The 16,031-nt window shown below is 49.2% G+C and overlaps 1 protein-coding gene across 2 annotated transcripts; it reads right to left on the bottom strand.

The window, feature by feature from the left end:
* Positions 1 to 729: 729 nt before the first annotated feature.
* On the bottom strand, positions 730 to 16,008 carry LOC112819136 (CMRF35-like molecule 7). 2 transcript variants are annotated; one of them, XM_025866166.2, is made up of 7 exons: positions 15,933 to 16,000; positions 15,495 to 15,592; positions 14,870 to 14,923; positions 10,550 to 11,595; positions 4,209 to 4,538; positions 2,386 to 2,473; positions 730 to 1,732 (listed from the first exon to the last, which is right to left on the bottom strand). In XM_025866166.2, exons 4-7 carry the CDS (start codon positions 10,587 to 10,589, stop codon positions 1,588 to 1,590), a joined length of 603 nt encoding a protein of 200 aa, XP_025721951.1. In that variant the 5' UTR covers positions 10,590 to 11,595; positions 14,870 to 14,923; positions 15,495 to 15,592; positions 15,933 to 16,000; the 3' UTR covers positions 730 to 1,587. The 2 variants fall into 2 exon arrangements, with proteins under 2 accessions (XP_025721951.1, XP_025721950.1); XM_025866165.2 differs by lacking the exon at positions 14,870 to 14,923 and having other exon boundaries at positions 15,495 to 16,008.
* Positions 16,009 to 16,031: the final 23 nt, after the last annotated feature.

Here is a 16,031-nt window from a genome sequence, read left to right on the forward strand (position 1 = left end):
CTTGTCACCCGAGTCTGGTTGCATCTTGGGGAGGCTGGATCCAGGGAAGTAGTCACAGAGAGGGCTATGGACCTTGGTCCCCAAACAGGGTGACTCAGAGACTCTTAGTCTGGCTCAAAGTTTATCCTCTCTGAGCACAGTGGAATTTTCAGGCCCACCACTGACCAGAGCCCTACACCAAGTGAAAGTGGGAGAAAGTTTCTCATTGACTGAAGGACAAAGAGAGGGGACTCTTGCTTCACCATGGGGAGAGGAGGTTCTGGCTACCACACTAGGCATAGGGATTCCTGTCTCCTTTATGCCCCGGTGAGGCACGTTCCCATGACCTCCTGAGGCTGAGAACCAGGGCCTACATATGAGGACAAATAACAGGGTGGGCACATCCTCCCAGGACATTCAGAGGGAAACACTCCCCATAGAACCAAGGGCTGGGGCATGGGGGAAAATGGGATGATGTTGCTCAGAGGGCATAAACTTTCAGTTATAAGCTAGGTTCTGGGTTTAGTATAGTTCATATAGTATGATGACCATAGTTAATAATACTGTGTTGTATACTTGAAATTTGCTAAGAGGGTAGATCTGAAGTGTTCTTCCCACATCAAAAAAAAAAAAAAGATAAATATGTAAAGTGATGGGCGTGTTAATGAAGTAGGTTGTGGTGTTCATTTCACAAGGCGTATATATGTTAAATCATCACTTTGTACCCCTTTAAAAAAATCACATTTGCACTAAATATATACAGTTTTATTTGTCAATTATAGCTCAATAAAGATGCAGGGACAAACAAAGGGAAACATTCCAAACTGGTGTGTTTGTGTGTGTTTGCATGTGGGTAGACACATCTCAAATGGGGCTATTCCTTCTCACGTGAGGTGGCACTCCCTTCGGTGGAAGGACCCATGGCCCCTAAGGCGCAATGTGACCGAGTCCACCCAAATGGACAAATGAAAAAAATGTCATTTATCAGATTTTTAATTATTAAGGTTATTGAAACAAATTAATTATGAAGATTATTAAAATATCATCATGTAGGGGAGGCCACCTCATTTCCCTCAGATGGTTTTCCTGACTGCCCTCCCCAACCTTGAAGTAGTTTCTGAGGCCCAACTTGACTGGCTTAAGAAAAAACCCTTATAGATCAGAAGCTCAGACATAGAGCGGGCTGATCTGGTCTCAGGAGTGAAGGAGACCAGGGCGTGGGCAGGCTTCCACCTCTCTGTTTCTGTCTGCACCCCTATTGCTTCTCTCTGTGCTTCGGTTGCTCGCTCCATGCCCCAACTTCTTCCAGCAGAGAGGACACGGCTTGGGTCCCACCCCAGCAGCTCCAACCATGAGCCCCGACCCCACGTTGGGTAGGGTGGGGCATTTGCTATCCGAAGGAGTAGGAACAAGTCCAGGGAGCCATGACACCTCAAGAGGGCCCCAAGTTGTGTCCCTGAGCTGTGCAGAGCCGGGAGGGTGCCCGGCCAGCCCTTCAGCACCCCAGCCTCATCACTGCCTCCCAAGGACCCAGAGGCATTTCTTCCATGGCCTGTGTCTCCTCTGGAAATGGAGTCCGGGGGCAGAAGATTCTGCTCAGCCGTCCGTCTAAGGGGCTGTGTCTCTGACGAGATCAGAGGACAAGTTCATATAGATGGACGGTCTCTGCTGAGGCCCCTTCAACCAAAGGACAGCACCGACCAATGCGAGCAAGATGGGCACCTTCAGGAACACCAGGAGAATGTAGTGGTGCCTGCAAGAGGGGACAGAGCCGTCAGAGCCCTAGGCACCCCGGGCTCCCTCACTCCCAGCGCCTGACAAGGGGGAGCATTGGCCAGCCCCACAAAGCTGTGACCCTGGGCCTGGCAGCCCCACTCCAAAGACTCCCGTGAACCTGCTCAGTGGCTCAACCATGACGGCTCCTCGGAAGGAACTTCACCTTGTTGGTTTTGCTTTGCTCTGGGCCCACCTTCCTTTCTAATTGCACCTCCTGCAGCTCCCCTTTCCTGAAGTGCATCTCCGCACCTTAGGGTCGCCTGCGACAGGCTGTGTGCCTTTGCCACCCCGAAAATGCCAGTTCCAGGCGACTGAGCCACGCTCCTGCCCCGCAGCACCCAGTGCCTCGCACCGTGGGGATTTTGTCTTATCTCCCCTTGGCAAGCTCAAGGTCATCAGGGCTTTTTTTGTTGACAACTGAATATAGAGAAAGATTCTGCAGAGTGGCTTCCTGGGGAGGGTGGAATGGGGAGATGGGGGGTGAGGGGCAACACAGGCAGGAGCGAGTTGGTGGGGGGGATGGCTTTGGGCCTTGACCCTGGCTGTGACTGCTCTGGCGTCCCATGAGGGTGCAGACACAGAGTAGGAGAGGCCCCAGGGAGGGGCAGGGTAAGGACAGGCACCACTCACCTGATATAGGAGTCGGACGGTGCCCCTGCACGGCCGCTGGTGGTTGTTCTAGAGAGCGGGCTCACCCAGGTGCTCAGGATCATGCCCACTAGACACAGGCAGAGTCGGCCACAGGTTATCGGGACAGACGGGGCTCGTGGGCAGCTCCCAGGGTCCTGCCCCTGCCCCCTCCGGGAAGCCACCCTGTCCCTGGACTGGGAAGCTGGATATGGTCCCCAGGCTTCTCCCTTTCTGCTGGGTTTTCTTTTTCTTTTTTTTTTTTTTTTAAGATTTTGTTTATTTATTTTAGAGGAAGGTGGAAAGACAGAGGGAGAGGGAGAGAATCTCAAGCAGGCTCCCCGTTGAGCACAGAGCCTGACACGGGGCTCTATCTTACCACCCTGAGATCATGACCTGAGCTGAAACCAAGAAGCAGATGCTTAACTGACTGAGCGGCCCAGGTGCCCTCTGCTGAGTTTTCTGAACCACCACTTAGTCACTTTCCATCAACTCGGGTGTGGCAAGAATAAATAAAAAGGAAACAGGAGCCTGCACTGTTGCTCTGGGAGGTGCTTCTGGGGAGAGAGATCCATCTTTCCACTTCTCTCCACTTACCCCTCTAGGTGGGACTTTAGCAAGGGGGGAAACATCGCTGGTCCTCAAGCAGTTCCTGAGCTGGGCTCAAGGACATGTGGTTCTGGAAATGGGGTGCCCAGGTATTGGGGTGATAAGGAAGAGGAGGAGGACTCCAGAGGGCTGGTGAATACGAGGGCACATTCTGGTTCAGTTGTGAGCAATGGTTGTGATAAATTAAACATCTTTATGAGAAACTATGAAGACAGTTTGTGGTCGGCTACTTGGTCATGGATTCCTGAGACCAGGTTGGCACTGAGTGTCCATGACCTATTTTTTAGTTGAGTCCTGGGCCTGAGGAGACCCCAGAACAGCCAGACGGGTCCCTGATATTGGCATAATGATCAAGGCCTTCCTTTCTCCTTACAGCATCCACTGTTACTTGAGCTCCTTCTTGGGTCCCTCTAATTCCTTGCTTGTTCTTTTTTTTTTTTAAGTGCAACTAAATTTTATTAAAAATACTGTCTTTTTACATCTTTCACATTCTATCCATTAGCATTCTTTTTTTCTTTTTAATTTTTTATTGTTATGTTAATCACCATATATTACATCATTAGTTTTTGATGTAGTGTTCCATGATTCATTGTTTGTGCATAACACCCAGTGCTCCATGCAGAATGTGCCCTCTTTAATACCCATCACCAGGCTAACCCATCCCCCTACCCTCCTTCCCTCTAGAACCCTCAGTTTGTCCTTGCTTGTTCTTATGCTGCCAGAGAAAGTAGTGGGCAGGGCGGCTGGGGGCCCAGAGAGGAGAGGCACTGTCGAGTGCCCAGAGCTACTCTGTGTTGGCCAGGTTCTTGGGGTTCAGTGCTGGGACACTTTGGGCTTCCCCAGGTGTCCCCCCTGCCCCTCTCTGTGTAGTGACGGGTCTGGAGTATGACTACCAGTGACCACTTCCTGGAGCAATGCCCTGGGATCCAAGGCATCCAAGGTCCACCTATACCTCTGATGAGAGACTGTGGGGCTGCCAGGGTTGTGGGTCCCCAGGAGAGCTGGCCTGGGCCATGGGCAAAAAGGCATGGTGCACGTCCCCACCCCTACCCCAAGACTTGCCAGCCTTGTGTGCATCAGCCAGATACATCAGGTGACCTCAGGGACTGTGATGGGGACCCTGTTCTCAGGTACTCAGCCATTTCCCTTCTGCCCTTGGGGAGGGGAAGCAGAAGCCCTCACTCTTTCTGTCCTGAGCATGATGAGAAAGTTCTTACCTGGGTCAATGGTCACTTTGATAGATATCCCAAGGTCGGGTCCATGTCTGCTAATCCCACACCAGTAAGTGTCTGTGTCATCTCGCCGGACATCCTCCATGGTCACCGTGAACAAGAGGTGACTCTGGTTGTCCCTGATGGACACACGGTCTCTCTTCATTACTTGCTCTGATCCATTGGTTTGAACGAGGATCTGGCATGATGTCCAGTCTGCTCCGCGACACCACCACTTCTCATAAGTCTCCCATTCTGCTGTATAGTTACACTGCACGCTCACCGAGCCCCCTTCTAGACCCCTCACGGACCTTGGGCCTTGGATGGAGAAACAGCCTGGAAAACAGAATCCCAAGATACAACTCCTACCACCTTGAGCCAGGCTTGGCCTGGGAGCCCCATGGGCTCAAGTGGCCCCAGGTTGGTGTCCAGGGACTGAGCCAGGGTCCGGGCCTTTGCAGCCACCTCCTAGCTGACCCGAAAGATCCGCCTCCTCTGTCCAGCTTCCCCATCAGCTCCCGCGGTGATAATGTCCGGCCTCTTCAGTCCTCACTTCCCTGGTCCTGCCCAGTGCCACCACTCCTGACTTTCTTTTTTTTTTTTTTTAAAGACTTTATTTATTTGACAGCGAGAGACGGAACACAAGCAGGGGGAGTGGGAGAGGGGGAAGCAGGCTTCCCGTGGAGCGGGGAGCCTGACGTGGGGCTCGATCCCAGGACCCTGGGATCATGACCTGAGCCGAGCCGAAGGCAGTCGCTGAATGACTGAGCCACCCAGGCGCCCCACCACTCCTGACTTTCCGACACTGTCTTTCTTGGCTTTGAAACTCTTTCCTCATCCACTGTCCTCCTTCTCTGACTACTCATCTCTGAGGCCTCTACTGATGTCTCTTCCTCCCTCTTTAAATCTTGGTGCAAAAATGGTATGTTGGTAAATACTTAAAAACTAGCCCTCTGGGAAGAAAATCTCCACTTGTAGCATTTTCCAGTTTCTGTAGTGTAAATATTCCCACCCCTGTTGCTCTCAGGCAGTCAGTGCAATGTCACTGGACACACAGCTAAGAAGAGTCAGTTCTTGCAAACCAGTGTGAACCAGCCCCAGAGCACTGCAGAGGGAGCCCAGGGGTCCCGCTCCAGTCCTCATTTTGTCCCACTTTATTACACCCTCATGGAGGGATTCTCCCTTCCTCTGATTTTGGTTATTGCCAACATGCTGATGGTTCCCCAAATCCATGTTTGTGGCCCACATTCTTTCCTTAGCTCCAGCCTACTCTTTCCAAATACACACTGTACATCTCTACCCCAAAGTCAATAGTCGCAGGACTAAATCCACCCTGAACTTGGTCTGCTGCAGTATTTCCTCTCTCCCTTGGAGGGCTCACGTGGTGGACTAGCAAAGGTCTGTGGGGGAGTGGGATGGGTTAGGGACAAGCACAAGTGGAAAGGGTATCGTGCTGCTCTGGGGTTTGACTCCAGTCAAGCTGACTGTATGTGGCTGGACAGACACTCTTTGTCCTTGGCAATGACCTCTTGTGCCTTGATCACATGGAACTGAACAAACAGGGAGAAGCAGAGAAACACAGTGGAAGCATCTCCTGACTCTCTTAGTCCCAGAGCCTCAGGGTCAGGCCGGGGGGGTGGGGATTGTCTCCATGGGGCCGTGGGAGTCAGGTCTGTTGCACCAGGAAGGTGCACCTCCTCACACCCCGTACCTTCTTCCTGATGCTCTTTTAGTTCATTTGAGGTTTGTATTTGTGCTCAGTAGAATTATGCTCCCCAAAGATGTTGACATCGTAATCCCAAGAACGTGTGAGGTGGGGCAATTATCCTGGGTTATTTAGTTGGGTCTGATGTCATCAGAAAGGTTCATATAAGATAAAAAAGAGTTAGTGTCAGAGTCAAAGGGAGAGTGGAAGATGCTACGTTGCTGGCGTGGAAGATGCTACATTGCTGGCTTGGAAGACAGATAAAGAGATCATGAGCCAAGGAATGTGGGCAGCCTCTGGAAGCTGAAAAGCGTGAGAAAGCAGATTCTTCCCTAGAACCTCCAAAGGGAATACAATCTTGTCTACACTTTGATCTTAGCCAGTAAGACCATTTTGGACATCTGACTTTCAGAACCATAAGATAATAAATTTTGTCATTTCAGGCCACTAAGTTTATGGTCATTTGTTACAGCAGCCATTGGAAATAAACTTAGTATTCCACCAGCACAACTAACTCTACTCTCTTCAAACCAACATCATTACTAGCGCACCTGACAGAGAACTTGGTATCTCCATTGATCCCGTCCTTCCCTTCTCCCTCTACAACTGATTGGTTAGTCATTTAGTCTACTCTACCGCAAAAATACTTCTCAAAATGATTTCCTTTTTCCCTCCCCTACTGTCACGGTTCATGATGACAGCATGAAATAGCAGAAAGAGAGTGAATTTGGACACAGAAGGCACATCTACCACATACCACTTGGGAAATCTTGGGTAAGCTACTTCACCTCCCTGGGTCTTTCTTCTTTATTCGCAAAATGGCTATGCTACTTTCCACTTTGCAGGTTGTTGTAAGACTTGGGTATGTGTCAAACCGCAGATACTCTTTTGGAATATCAGTGAGAGCCTGTCACCAGGTCAGGAGCTCATCTGGTGTCTGGATCATGGCCGTAGCAAATCCAGAAAGGCTTCTCCAGCTCCTGTCGCACTCCTTTCTTCAATGTCCTCTGCATGTCACTGCTGGAGTTATGTGCTGAAATTGTCCCCACCTTGTCCTCAGCTGCACTTTTCATGAGCAGGATTTCAGGATCTCTTCGGCAGCCACTCCCCACTGCCTCAGAATGATTTAAAATGCTTTCATTGGGCATTCAACTTCTTTTTTTTTCCCCTTCTAGATCCAAGTTCTCTGACCAGCACCATTTCCTGCTCCTCCCTGCTTTCCACTGGACCTTATAACCCACCCCCACTTTTCTCTTCCTCTGAGCCTGATGAGCCTTCCCAGGCGCTATGTCACTGCTCATGTCCTTCCTTCCACCTGGAAACCCTTCTCCGAGCCCACCCTGCCTACTGACCACCTTATTCCCTTTCCCAACTACAATTGCTTCCTCCCGTTGCTCCACACCCCTATAGGAACCTGAGTGCCACACTGGTATTTTGTTACTACTACCAGTCTCTCTCTCTGTCTCCCTTACTAGGACGCTCTTTCCTGAAGGGCAGAGACTTTGGGTTTGTGTTCTGTCTCTTCCCCAGCCCCTGTCCCCATGTCTTGCATGGTATCTGGATTCTGGAAGGTACCAATAAATTTTATGATTGTTTTTGCAAAGGCGCTGGCTGTCATGATCTTGGACATAATAATTTTGATTCTGGCGTGGACTATAATTTCCACACCAGGGGACACAAGTATAAGGCTGCTAATTGCGGTGCTAATGTAACACACAATAGACTCTGGAAGCAAATTCAACCACCATTACCTGGAGATCAGGCTAATAAATTGCCGTCCACCCATACCAACATTAAAAGAAGAAGACAAATCACAAATAATAATAGGGAAGATGTCCCAGATACGTTACTGTTAGGTTTTTTAAAAGTTGCCTAACAGAGTGTTTAGATTCCATTTCTGTGGTTTTTCTGTGGTGCATGCATAGAAAAAATTGAGCACTAAGTGTTGTAAACTCTTAACAGCGGTCACTGCTGAACCTGGGATTTGGGGTGAAATTTCCCTTTCTAAATCATACATTTCTATTATGTGTAAATGCTTACAATATCATTAACTGATAAAAACAACTAAGAAAAAAATTTTACTAATTGAAAGGACTCAATTAGGAAAAAGATTGCTAAGAGACAGAAATTGATGTCAATGAAAATCAAATACAAGAGTTGGCAGAAAGGGTGGTTTTCTTTCTTAAGACAATAATAGCAACAACACAGCTATGATCCAAAGCTGGGGGCCAGTTAGATGGTATTTTCCAACAATCAGAAACAGGATTAGAGATGTTGATGCTTCAAAATAGAAGTTTCATCAATCCCAACTTTGCTAATTTAATCTGTCAGTAAAGCGTTCATAATGTGATTTGGCTTGTTTTTGAAAAAATATGTGGGAAGTTTTCATAAACACAGACTGTGATGGGGAGAACTATTAATCAGGTCTCTGTGTTTTGTCGAGAGTTGGTCTGATTGAAGGTGGAGATGCTAGGATGGCAGTCAGCTGGGAGCAAGACTCAGGAACAGGGCCAGTGGGTTTTAAAAGCATAAGGCTGTTTGAATCTCAATTTTTCCTTTCCCTGACTCTGAAATTGTAACCTCTCTCCTTCATGTCAATCCTTCGGGAAAGTTTGCCCCATGTGCACCACCCTTGTGTGAATAACCTTGTGTCAAAGTCAAGAAAACAGTTGAGCTCCCTGTCTTGGCTGATAGCAAGGCAACCAAGGGGAGAGCTCAGAGCAGAGGGGCTCATGGGGTGTGGGATGTGCAAAGGGGTTGGAGCCCACCTTGTTTTGCACAGATGGGGCAGGGCGTCCCTGCTGGTATCCCCACGCAGCCTTGCCAGCTCAGCTGCCGAAGAGTAATTGCTGGGGTACAGGTCTGTGCTCCTGTTCCCCCACTTGCAAACACTCACTGAGCACCCATGATGCCAGTGTCCTACCTTCCCCTCAGGGCTGCTGCAGGACTGTGTGACAGAGCCGACAGGAACGTCCTACTGGAAGCTGGGTCATTCCGACTTCACTCCATCCACTTTCTCTCCTTTTCATTTCACAGAAGTAACCCCAGAGCATCTAAGGGCAGTCTGTTAGTGGGGTGGCTTGTCTCCCATCACTGGCTACTTCACCCCCTTCCCTCGTGAACTTGCAGAGGGGGAGGGACACCCTGTCTTGTTTCTGCAGCCAAGCCACCCTGCCCAAAGCCACAGAACAGCCGCTGTGGGTCTCAGCCTTCATCTAGGGGAGAAGACTCTTTGTGTCAGTGTGTGCATATAAGGGACACTGTGTGTGAGTGTGCGTGTGCTCATGAGTGTGTGTCTAACTCTATATGAGTGTGTGAGCACACAGATGTGAATGGGAGCATGACTGCATGTGGGTGTGTGCGTCTGACTCCATTGTATGAGTGCGTTGTGTGTGGGAGCCCAGGCAGTTCACCCTTCCCCTTGGCCTCCGGGTGAGCTGGATGTTGGGGTTAAGAGAGGGAGCAGATGGGGGTCTGCAAAGCTAGAGTCCAGGGGGAGAGGCAGACTTTCTGGACTCCTATCCTTTGGGAATTCTGGGCTGTTCAGAGTCCTGCCTAAGGGGTGTAGTGGTCACAGAGAAGCCACTGCCCGCCCCACCCATCTACAGGTATCATCACGGGACTTCTGTCACTGATAAAAATCAGAAATGGCCTTGGCAATTTGAGAATGACCACAGCCCTTGTCTATTTACATCTGATCTGAATAGCAGGGTCCCCCAACATTACAGCTAGGAAGGGCATCAGAGACATTCCATTCACATCAGAAATCGAGGTCTTAGAACAAGGAGGGGGCTTGCCCGTGTCATGCGCTCTCGTCAGGACTGGAACTCCAGTCTCCCAACTCCCTGGCTATGCCCTTTTTTGGGAACCCCTGTGGACCAGTCTGTTTTGCTAGAAGATCTGTCTCCCGGCTCATAGAGAAGGCTGTGTGTGACCCACATGCACAGCATACATTGTGCAAACTTTTGGACTGACCCTAATGTCCTCTCGGTGTGTGCAGTAGCTTTCCACAGAGAAGATACATGACCCCCTCCCATCTCCCTCCTGGGTTCCTGAGCACTTTTCTCTTTGAAAGCCTCGGTTCCTGGGCATGGCGTCCAATCTTGTGCGTTTCCAATCTCACGGCCAACCAGTCGCCCCAAGGCCCCTTGCACACTGAGGGCCCCTGTGCATGAACGCACCATCCTTTCTCAAGGCTCCATATCTTGGTCAAGCAGTCCTCTCTCCCTGGAATGCTCTTCTCCCTTCTCTGCTTGAAGGGCTGATCCATTTCTTCAAGGCTCATCCAATGGATGGTGTCTGTATGGCCTTCTGTATCTCCTTCAGCCAGACCTGGTTGGGCCTCTGAGCACCCCTCCATCAATGCCTGCCATTGGGTTGCTCTTTATCTGCACATCTCACCCACTGAGCTGTCTGGGGTGCCCTTTCTAATGGCCGGCCCTGTTCCTTTTTTCCCTTCAAGTCCTCAGGACCTGGTGAATGCCTGGCACAAAGTAAGAACCCAGTGTGCTTTTGCTGAATTAATTAACAAAACCACCTCTCATTTCCCCAGATATGACACCTCCCCTTCTGCCTGGGATAGCTCTCGGTCCCCTGCCCTGCCCCAGGGGAACCAACTCCCCCGAGCCCCCACTGCACTCACCTGGGAGGCTGAGCAGGAGAAGAACTAGCCACAGCCACATGGTCCTGCCTCCCAGGCTCCTTGCCCCTCTGCCGACAACTGGAGAGCACACTCGGATCCCAGATGGACTCTCACAGCTCTGCCTGAGCCCAAGCTTGCACTTTGTTTGGACTGCCTTTGAATTTCTGACCCACTCACTTCCTTTTGTAAAGTATTTCCTGCTTTTAATTATTCAGCAAATTGAGTGTCATTTCTTGGAAGGGCTGGGGCACAGGACATAGAAGTCGCCGCCACATAGGAAAGAGGAAACCGGACTGTGTGGAATGAGGAGGGGCAGGGTATGTGTCTGCAACAAGGGCAGAGCAGGGGGCATCTGGCCTACCAGGCTTTGGGTCCAAGGGGTACAATAGTCTGGGTGTCAACTCCAGAAATGTTTCTCTACCACAGCAATGGGTCCCCGCAGCAGGGAACAGCACCTCCTTCCCACTCAGGTGTCACATGAGCAAGCTTGGCATACTTGGAGATGCATTTGTTCAGGTGTTATAACCAAGGGCATAAAAGTGCAGGCTGGAGGATCAGACAGACATGGGCTTTAACCCTGAGCACCACTTACAAGCTGTGTGAGCATAGACAACTTACTGAACTTTTATGAGCCTCAGTTTGCATATCTGTAAACTGGGTTGTGATGGGAATAACAAAAGAGTTTTTACGGGAATTAAGTGACAAAAAGTGTGTGAAGCTCTGAGGACACAATCCTGGGATCTGTATTAGTGTTCGGGGCAAAACTTCAGATGCTTGATGAAGAGTCGCACAAAATAAGCCCAGAGCAGAAAGCTGAGAGAGAGAAGGCTGATGGACTGGGTTTCCTCATTAGTAAAGGCAAATTCTAGCCTTAACCTGACATAATTTAATTAGCATCCTGATTTATAACCCAGTAGCTAAAATTCTTAAAGAACAGCTTTGGGAAACAGATGAGTGTCTGGCCTGGTGTCCAGGCCAGACTATGGAGGGAGGAGGTCTTCCTGGAGGTCCTGTGGTTAGGGACACATTCAAAAGGGGGCTCAGTCCTGTAGAGACGCAAATCATATTACAAATTGAAATCAAAACATACTGGCATAAAAACATATAGATCAGAATTGAGGGGTGCCTGGCTGGCTCAGTTGGAAGAGCATGTGACTCTTGATCTTGGGGTTGTGAGTTCAAGCCCCATGTTGGGTGTGGAGATGACTTAAATAAATGAAACTTAAAAAAAATATAAACATATAGACCAGAATTGAAAACCTACACATAAGCTCCCACATATAAAGCCAACTAATATTTGACAAGGGAGCCAAGAATAACCAATGGGGGAAAGTATAGTCCCTTCAAGAAATGGTGAAAGGAAAACTGGAGAAGAATGAAACTGGAGAGTTCACAAATATTAACTTAAAATGAATTAGGACTTAAATGTAAGACCCAAAACTGTGACACTTATAGGAGAAAACAGGGGAAAAGCTCCTTGACATTAGTCTTGGCAGTAATTTTTAGATGTGACACCAAAAGCACAAGCAATGAAAGCAAAAATTAGTAAGTAGGACTGCATCAAATTAAAAACTTGTGCACAGCCAATGGAAACAATCAATAAAATAAAATAAAAAGATAACCCACAGAATGGGAGGAAATATTTGCAAATCATATATCAGATAAGGGGTTAATATTCCCAAATATTAAAGAGCTCATACAACTCAATAACAACAACAAAATAACAATTCCTATAATATGATTGGTCTCGTTTTTTGAAAAATATGTCAGGGGTCCCTGAGTGGCTTGGTTGGTTAGGTGGCTGACTCTTTGTTTTGGCTCATTTCACGACCTCAGGGTCCTGGGATCGAGCCCCGTTTTGGGCTTGGCACTCAGTGGGGAGTTTGTTTGAGGATTCTCTCTCTCCCTCTCCCTCTACTCTCTCTCAAATAAATAAATAAATAAATCTTTAAAAAATAGATTAAAAGCAAAAATATGTGGAAGTTTTCATCACAAACTGTGATGGGGAGAACTATTAATCAGGTCTCTGTTTTGTCGAGAGTTGGTCTGATTGAAGGTGGAGATGCTAGGATGGCAGTCAGCTGGGAACAAGACTCAGGAACAGGGCCAGTGGGTTTTAAAAGCATAAGGCTGTTTGAATCTCAATTTTTCCTTTCCCTGACTCTGAGATGTAACCTCTCTCCTTCATGTCAATCCTTCGGGAAAGTTTGCCCCATGTGCACCACCTTTGTGTGAATAACCTTGTGTCAAAATTGAGAAAGTAGTTGAGCTCCCTGTCTTGGCTGATAGCAAGTGGCAAAGGACACACAAAGTGGGCCAAAGATAATCAAGGGAGAGCTCGGAGCGGAAGGGCTCGTGGGAGTGTGGGATGTGCAAAGGGGTTGGAGCCCACCTTGTTTTGCACAGATGGGGCAGGGCGTCCCTGCTGGTATCCCCATGCAGCCTTGCCAGCTCAAGCTCTGAAGAGTAATGGCTGGGGTACAGGTCTGTGCCCTGTTCTTCTACTTGCAAATGCTTACTGAGCACCCACTCACCAACTCCTTCACACGGGTTTCCATTCCTCCACATTCTTACCAGTGCTTACTCTCTCTTGTCGTTTTGGTGATAGCCATTCTGACAGGTATGAGGTGATGTCTCATGGTGGTTTTGATTCACCTTTCCTTGACAATGAGTGATGTTGAGCACTTTTTTACGTACCTATTGTCCATTTATATGTCTTCTTTGGAAAAATGTCTACTCAGTTCCTCTGCCCATTTTTTTTTAAGAGAGAGAGAGAGTGAGAGAGCAGGAGTGGAGGGGAAGGGGAAGAGGGAGAGGGAGAGAACCTAAGGAGGCTCCATGAGCTCAGTGTGGAGCTTGATGTGGAGCCTGACATGGGACTTGACCTCATGTTGGATGAGAAAATCATGAGTTGGACCCTTAACCAACTGAGCGACCCAGGCACCCCTCTCTGCCCATGTTTTAATTGGATTGGCCAAATGATACAAACTTCCGATTATAAGATGAATACATTCTGGACACCTAATGCATAGCATGGTGACTACAGATAATAATATTCTATTATACACTTGAAAGTTGCTAAGAGAGTAGATATTAGATGTTCTCACCACAAAAAAGAAATGGTAGTGATGTGGCTTGCTGGCGATGTTAGCTAACCACACAGTAGTAATCAGTTCACAATATATGTGCATCAAATCAACATGCCCTAAATGTTCAGCTCACAAAATATTATATGTCAGTTATATCTAAATAAAGCTGGAAAAAAATAAAAATAAAAGTAAACTTCGGGACTGCTAAAAAATATGTTTATAGTTTGAAAATGTATATGCATATATATGGCAAACCCATGAAGTAAACAAGGAGAACATGAATGTAAAATTCATAGTTGGATTTCTCAGAGGGGAGCTTGGGACTTCAGAAATATTAACGATGTTTCTTATTTAAGCTATGAGGTGGGCACCCAAGGGTTGAAGAGTATTCAAGGTTTAAGGAGTAAGCATTTATTGGGAACATTCTTTGTGTCTATGATACACTGCAGAGAAAGTTACAAAAAGGTTACTGAATATTCGGAAAGAAATACGGAAAATAGCTGGATGTATTGGTCAAAAGGCCATTCCTAACCATCAGATGGGTTGTGTTCCTAGACGGGTCATCAGTGGGCAATTGGTGTTACTGGATTCAAGATGACGCCACCTCCCCCCAGAGCCCCTCTGAGACCTGTTCACTCAGAGGACAGCACTGAGTATGCTCAGGAGCAGGGGCACCTCCAGGAAGACCAGGAGCCGGAAGTAGAACCTGCTGAGCAGGGACCTCTGGGGGATACGGTGACAGGCAGTGAGCCACATGCTCAGGGAGATGCGCTGGTACCCTCCACTTGCCTTCTGTCCCTGTGCCCATGTCCTGAGGCTACAACAGTCCATACACAGATCAGTCCCAGGAGGTCCCATGGGCGGGGCAGCCCCACACAACAGACACGCCTGTGACCCTTAGGCTAACAATTGCCCTTGAGACAGGACTCCGGACACGGAGAGGGCCTGGCTATTGGAGTGACAGGAGGGAGACCCCAGGGAGCAGGCAGGACGTGGGCCAGGAAAAGGGTTCTACGTAAGCCATCCCCATTGGGGTTACCCTGTCTGAGGACCAGAAATCAGTGCTGGGTTTTTTTGTCTGATGTCTGCTCCCCACGAATAGTGTTTCCCATGAGGGATCAGAAATGTGTGCTTTAGTCCCGGGGAGGCTCTGGCACCTGTGCGGTGCCTTCAAAACCTTGGCCTTGAAATTCAATAGTTCATGATGGAGGGAATGAATGACCCCACTCACCTCTCCTCTCCCTTAGAGGCCTGGTCTTCAACGGGATGACTCCCTGGCGAGGGCCTGGGGTAAAGGGGGAGCAGAAAAGAGAGCCCAGGGGCCCCCAGAGCACCTGGCTGACCTGGGCTGGGTCCTGAGGGCCCCCGTTGCAAAACACTTGCACTTGCTTTTCCCTGTCTCTGGAGCCCGATTTCTGTAGATACCTGAGTGATGGCTCCCCAAATCCTACAGGTCTCCAGAGAAATGTCCTCTCACCGGCCAGGCCTCCCTGATCATTGTGTATTAAATAGCAATCCCACCACCCCGAAACTCTCCCACACATGCTCTCCCCGACCCATGTGTACTATTGCCTTCAAGCATTCATCACGAACTGGCATTACTTCTATTGATGAATGTGTTAACTTCTTCACTGTGTGAATTTCCCAACTATTGTCAGAGCAGGATTGTGTCTAGGTGGCCCAGGGCTGTATCCCTAGAAGAACACCTGGCACTTGGTAGGACTTCCACAATTTGGTGTGGAGTTGGTAAATAAGTGAGGGACCTAGGCCAAGACAGTCACGCCCACGTTCCTCAGCCCTCTGTGTTGCCTAGAAATCACCCAGGTGTCAAAGTTCTCCAGCTACAAGCCCCTTACCCAGGATGTTGACCGGAATTGGGGGACTCCTGCAGAGTCGTGGTGCTCCACGTGGAGGCTGGCAGGGTCCTGTGAAGACCTGGGGTCCTGGCTGGGGCCTGCAGTGAGGATTGAGGGAGAAGCCTGTGTCAGGCCTGCTTCCTCCCCCAGGCTCTCCCACTCTCTGTCAGCTGTCTGGCACCGAATCACCTGGTCCTGGTCACTCAGGCCATCTGGACAGATGTCCTGGCTCCACATCCCCACAGCCACACCCAGTCTGACTGGCACTCAGGCCCTCCCCTGGCCCCTTCTCCAGGTGCACCCTGCCCAGGTGGGCGATTTCAGAGGCAGAGTCGTTCTGCTCACCGGGGCACGTGAGAGTGTGTGGAAAGAGCAAGGGCTCCGGCCTCAGCCACCCCGCACCTTGTTTACCCTGGCAGAGGATGGGGTGAGCTTTACTCTGTAGAGATTGATCCAGAGCTGGGGGTGGGGCAGGCAGGGTCCTTAGGCAGGGCTGATGTCTGGAGTGAGAATCATGCAACAGGGCACTCAGCGGAG

Source organism: Callorhinus ursinus, unplaced genomic scaffold, assembly GCF_003265705.2.
Source record: "Callorhinus ursinus isolate GAN/ISIS: 27379988/994484 unplaced genomic scaffold, GSC_fseal_2.0 scaffold320, whole genome shotgun sequence".
Taxonomy (NCBI): domain Eukaryota; kingdom Metazoa; phylum Chordata; class Mammalia; order Carnivora; family Otariidae; genus Callorhinus; species Callorhinus ursinus.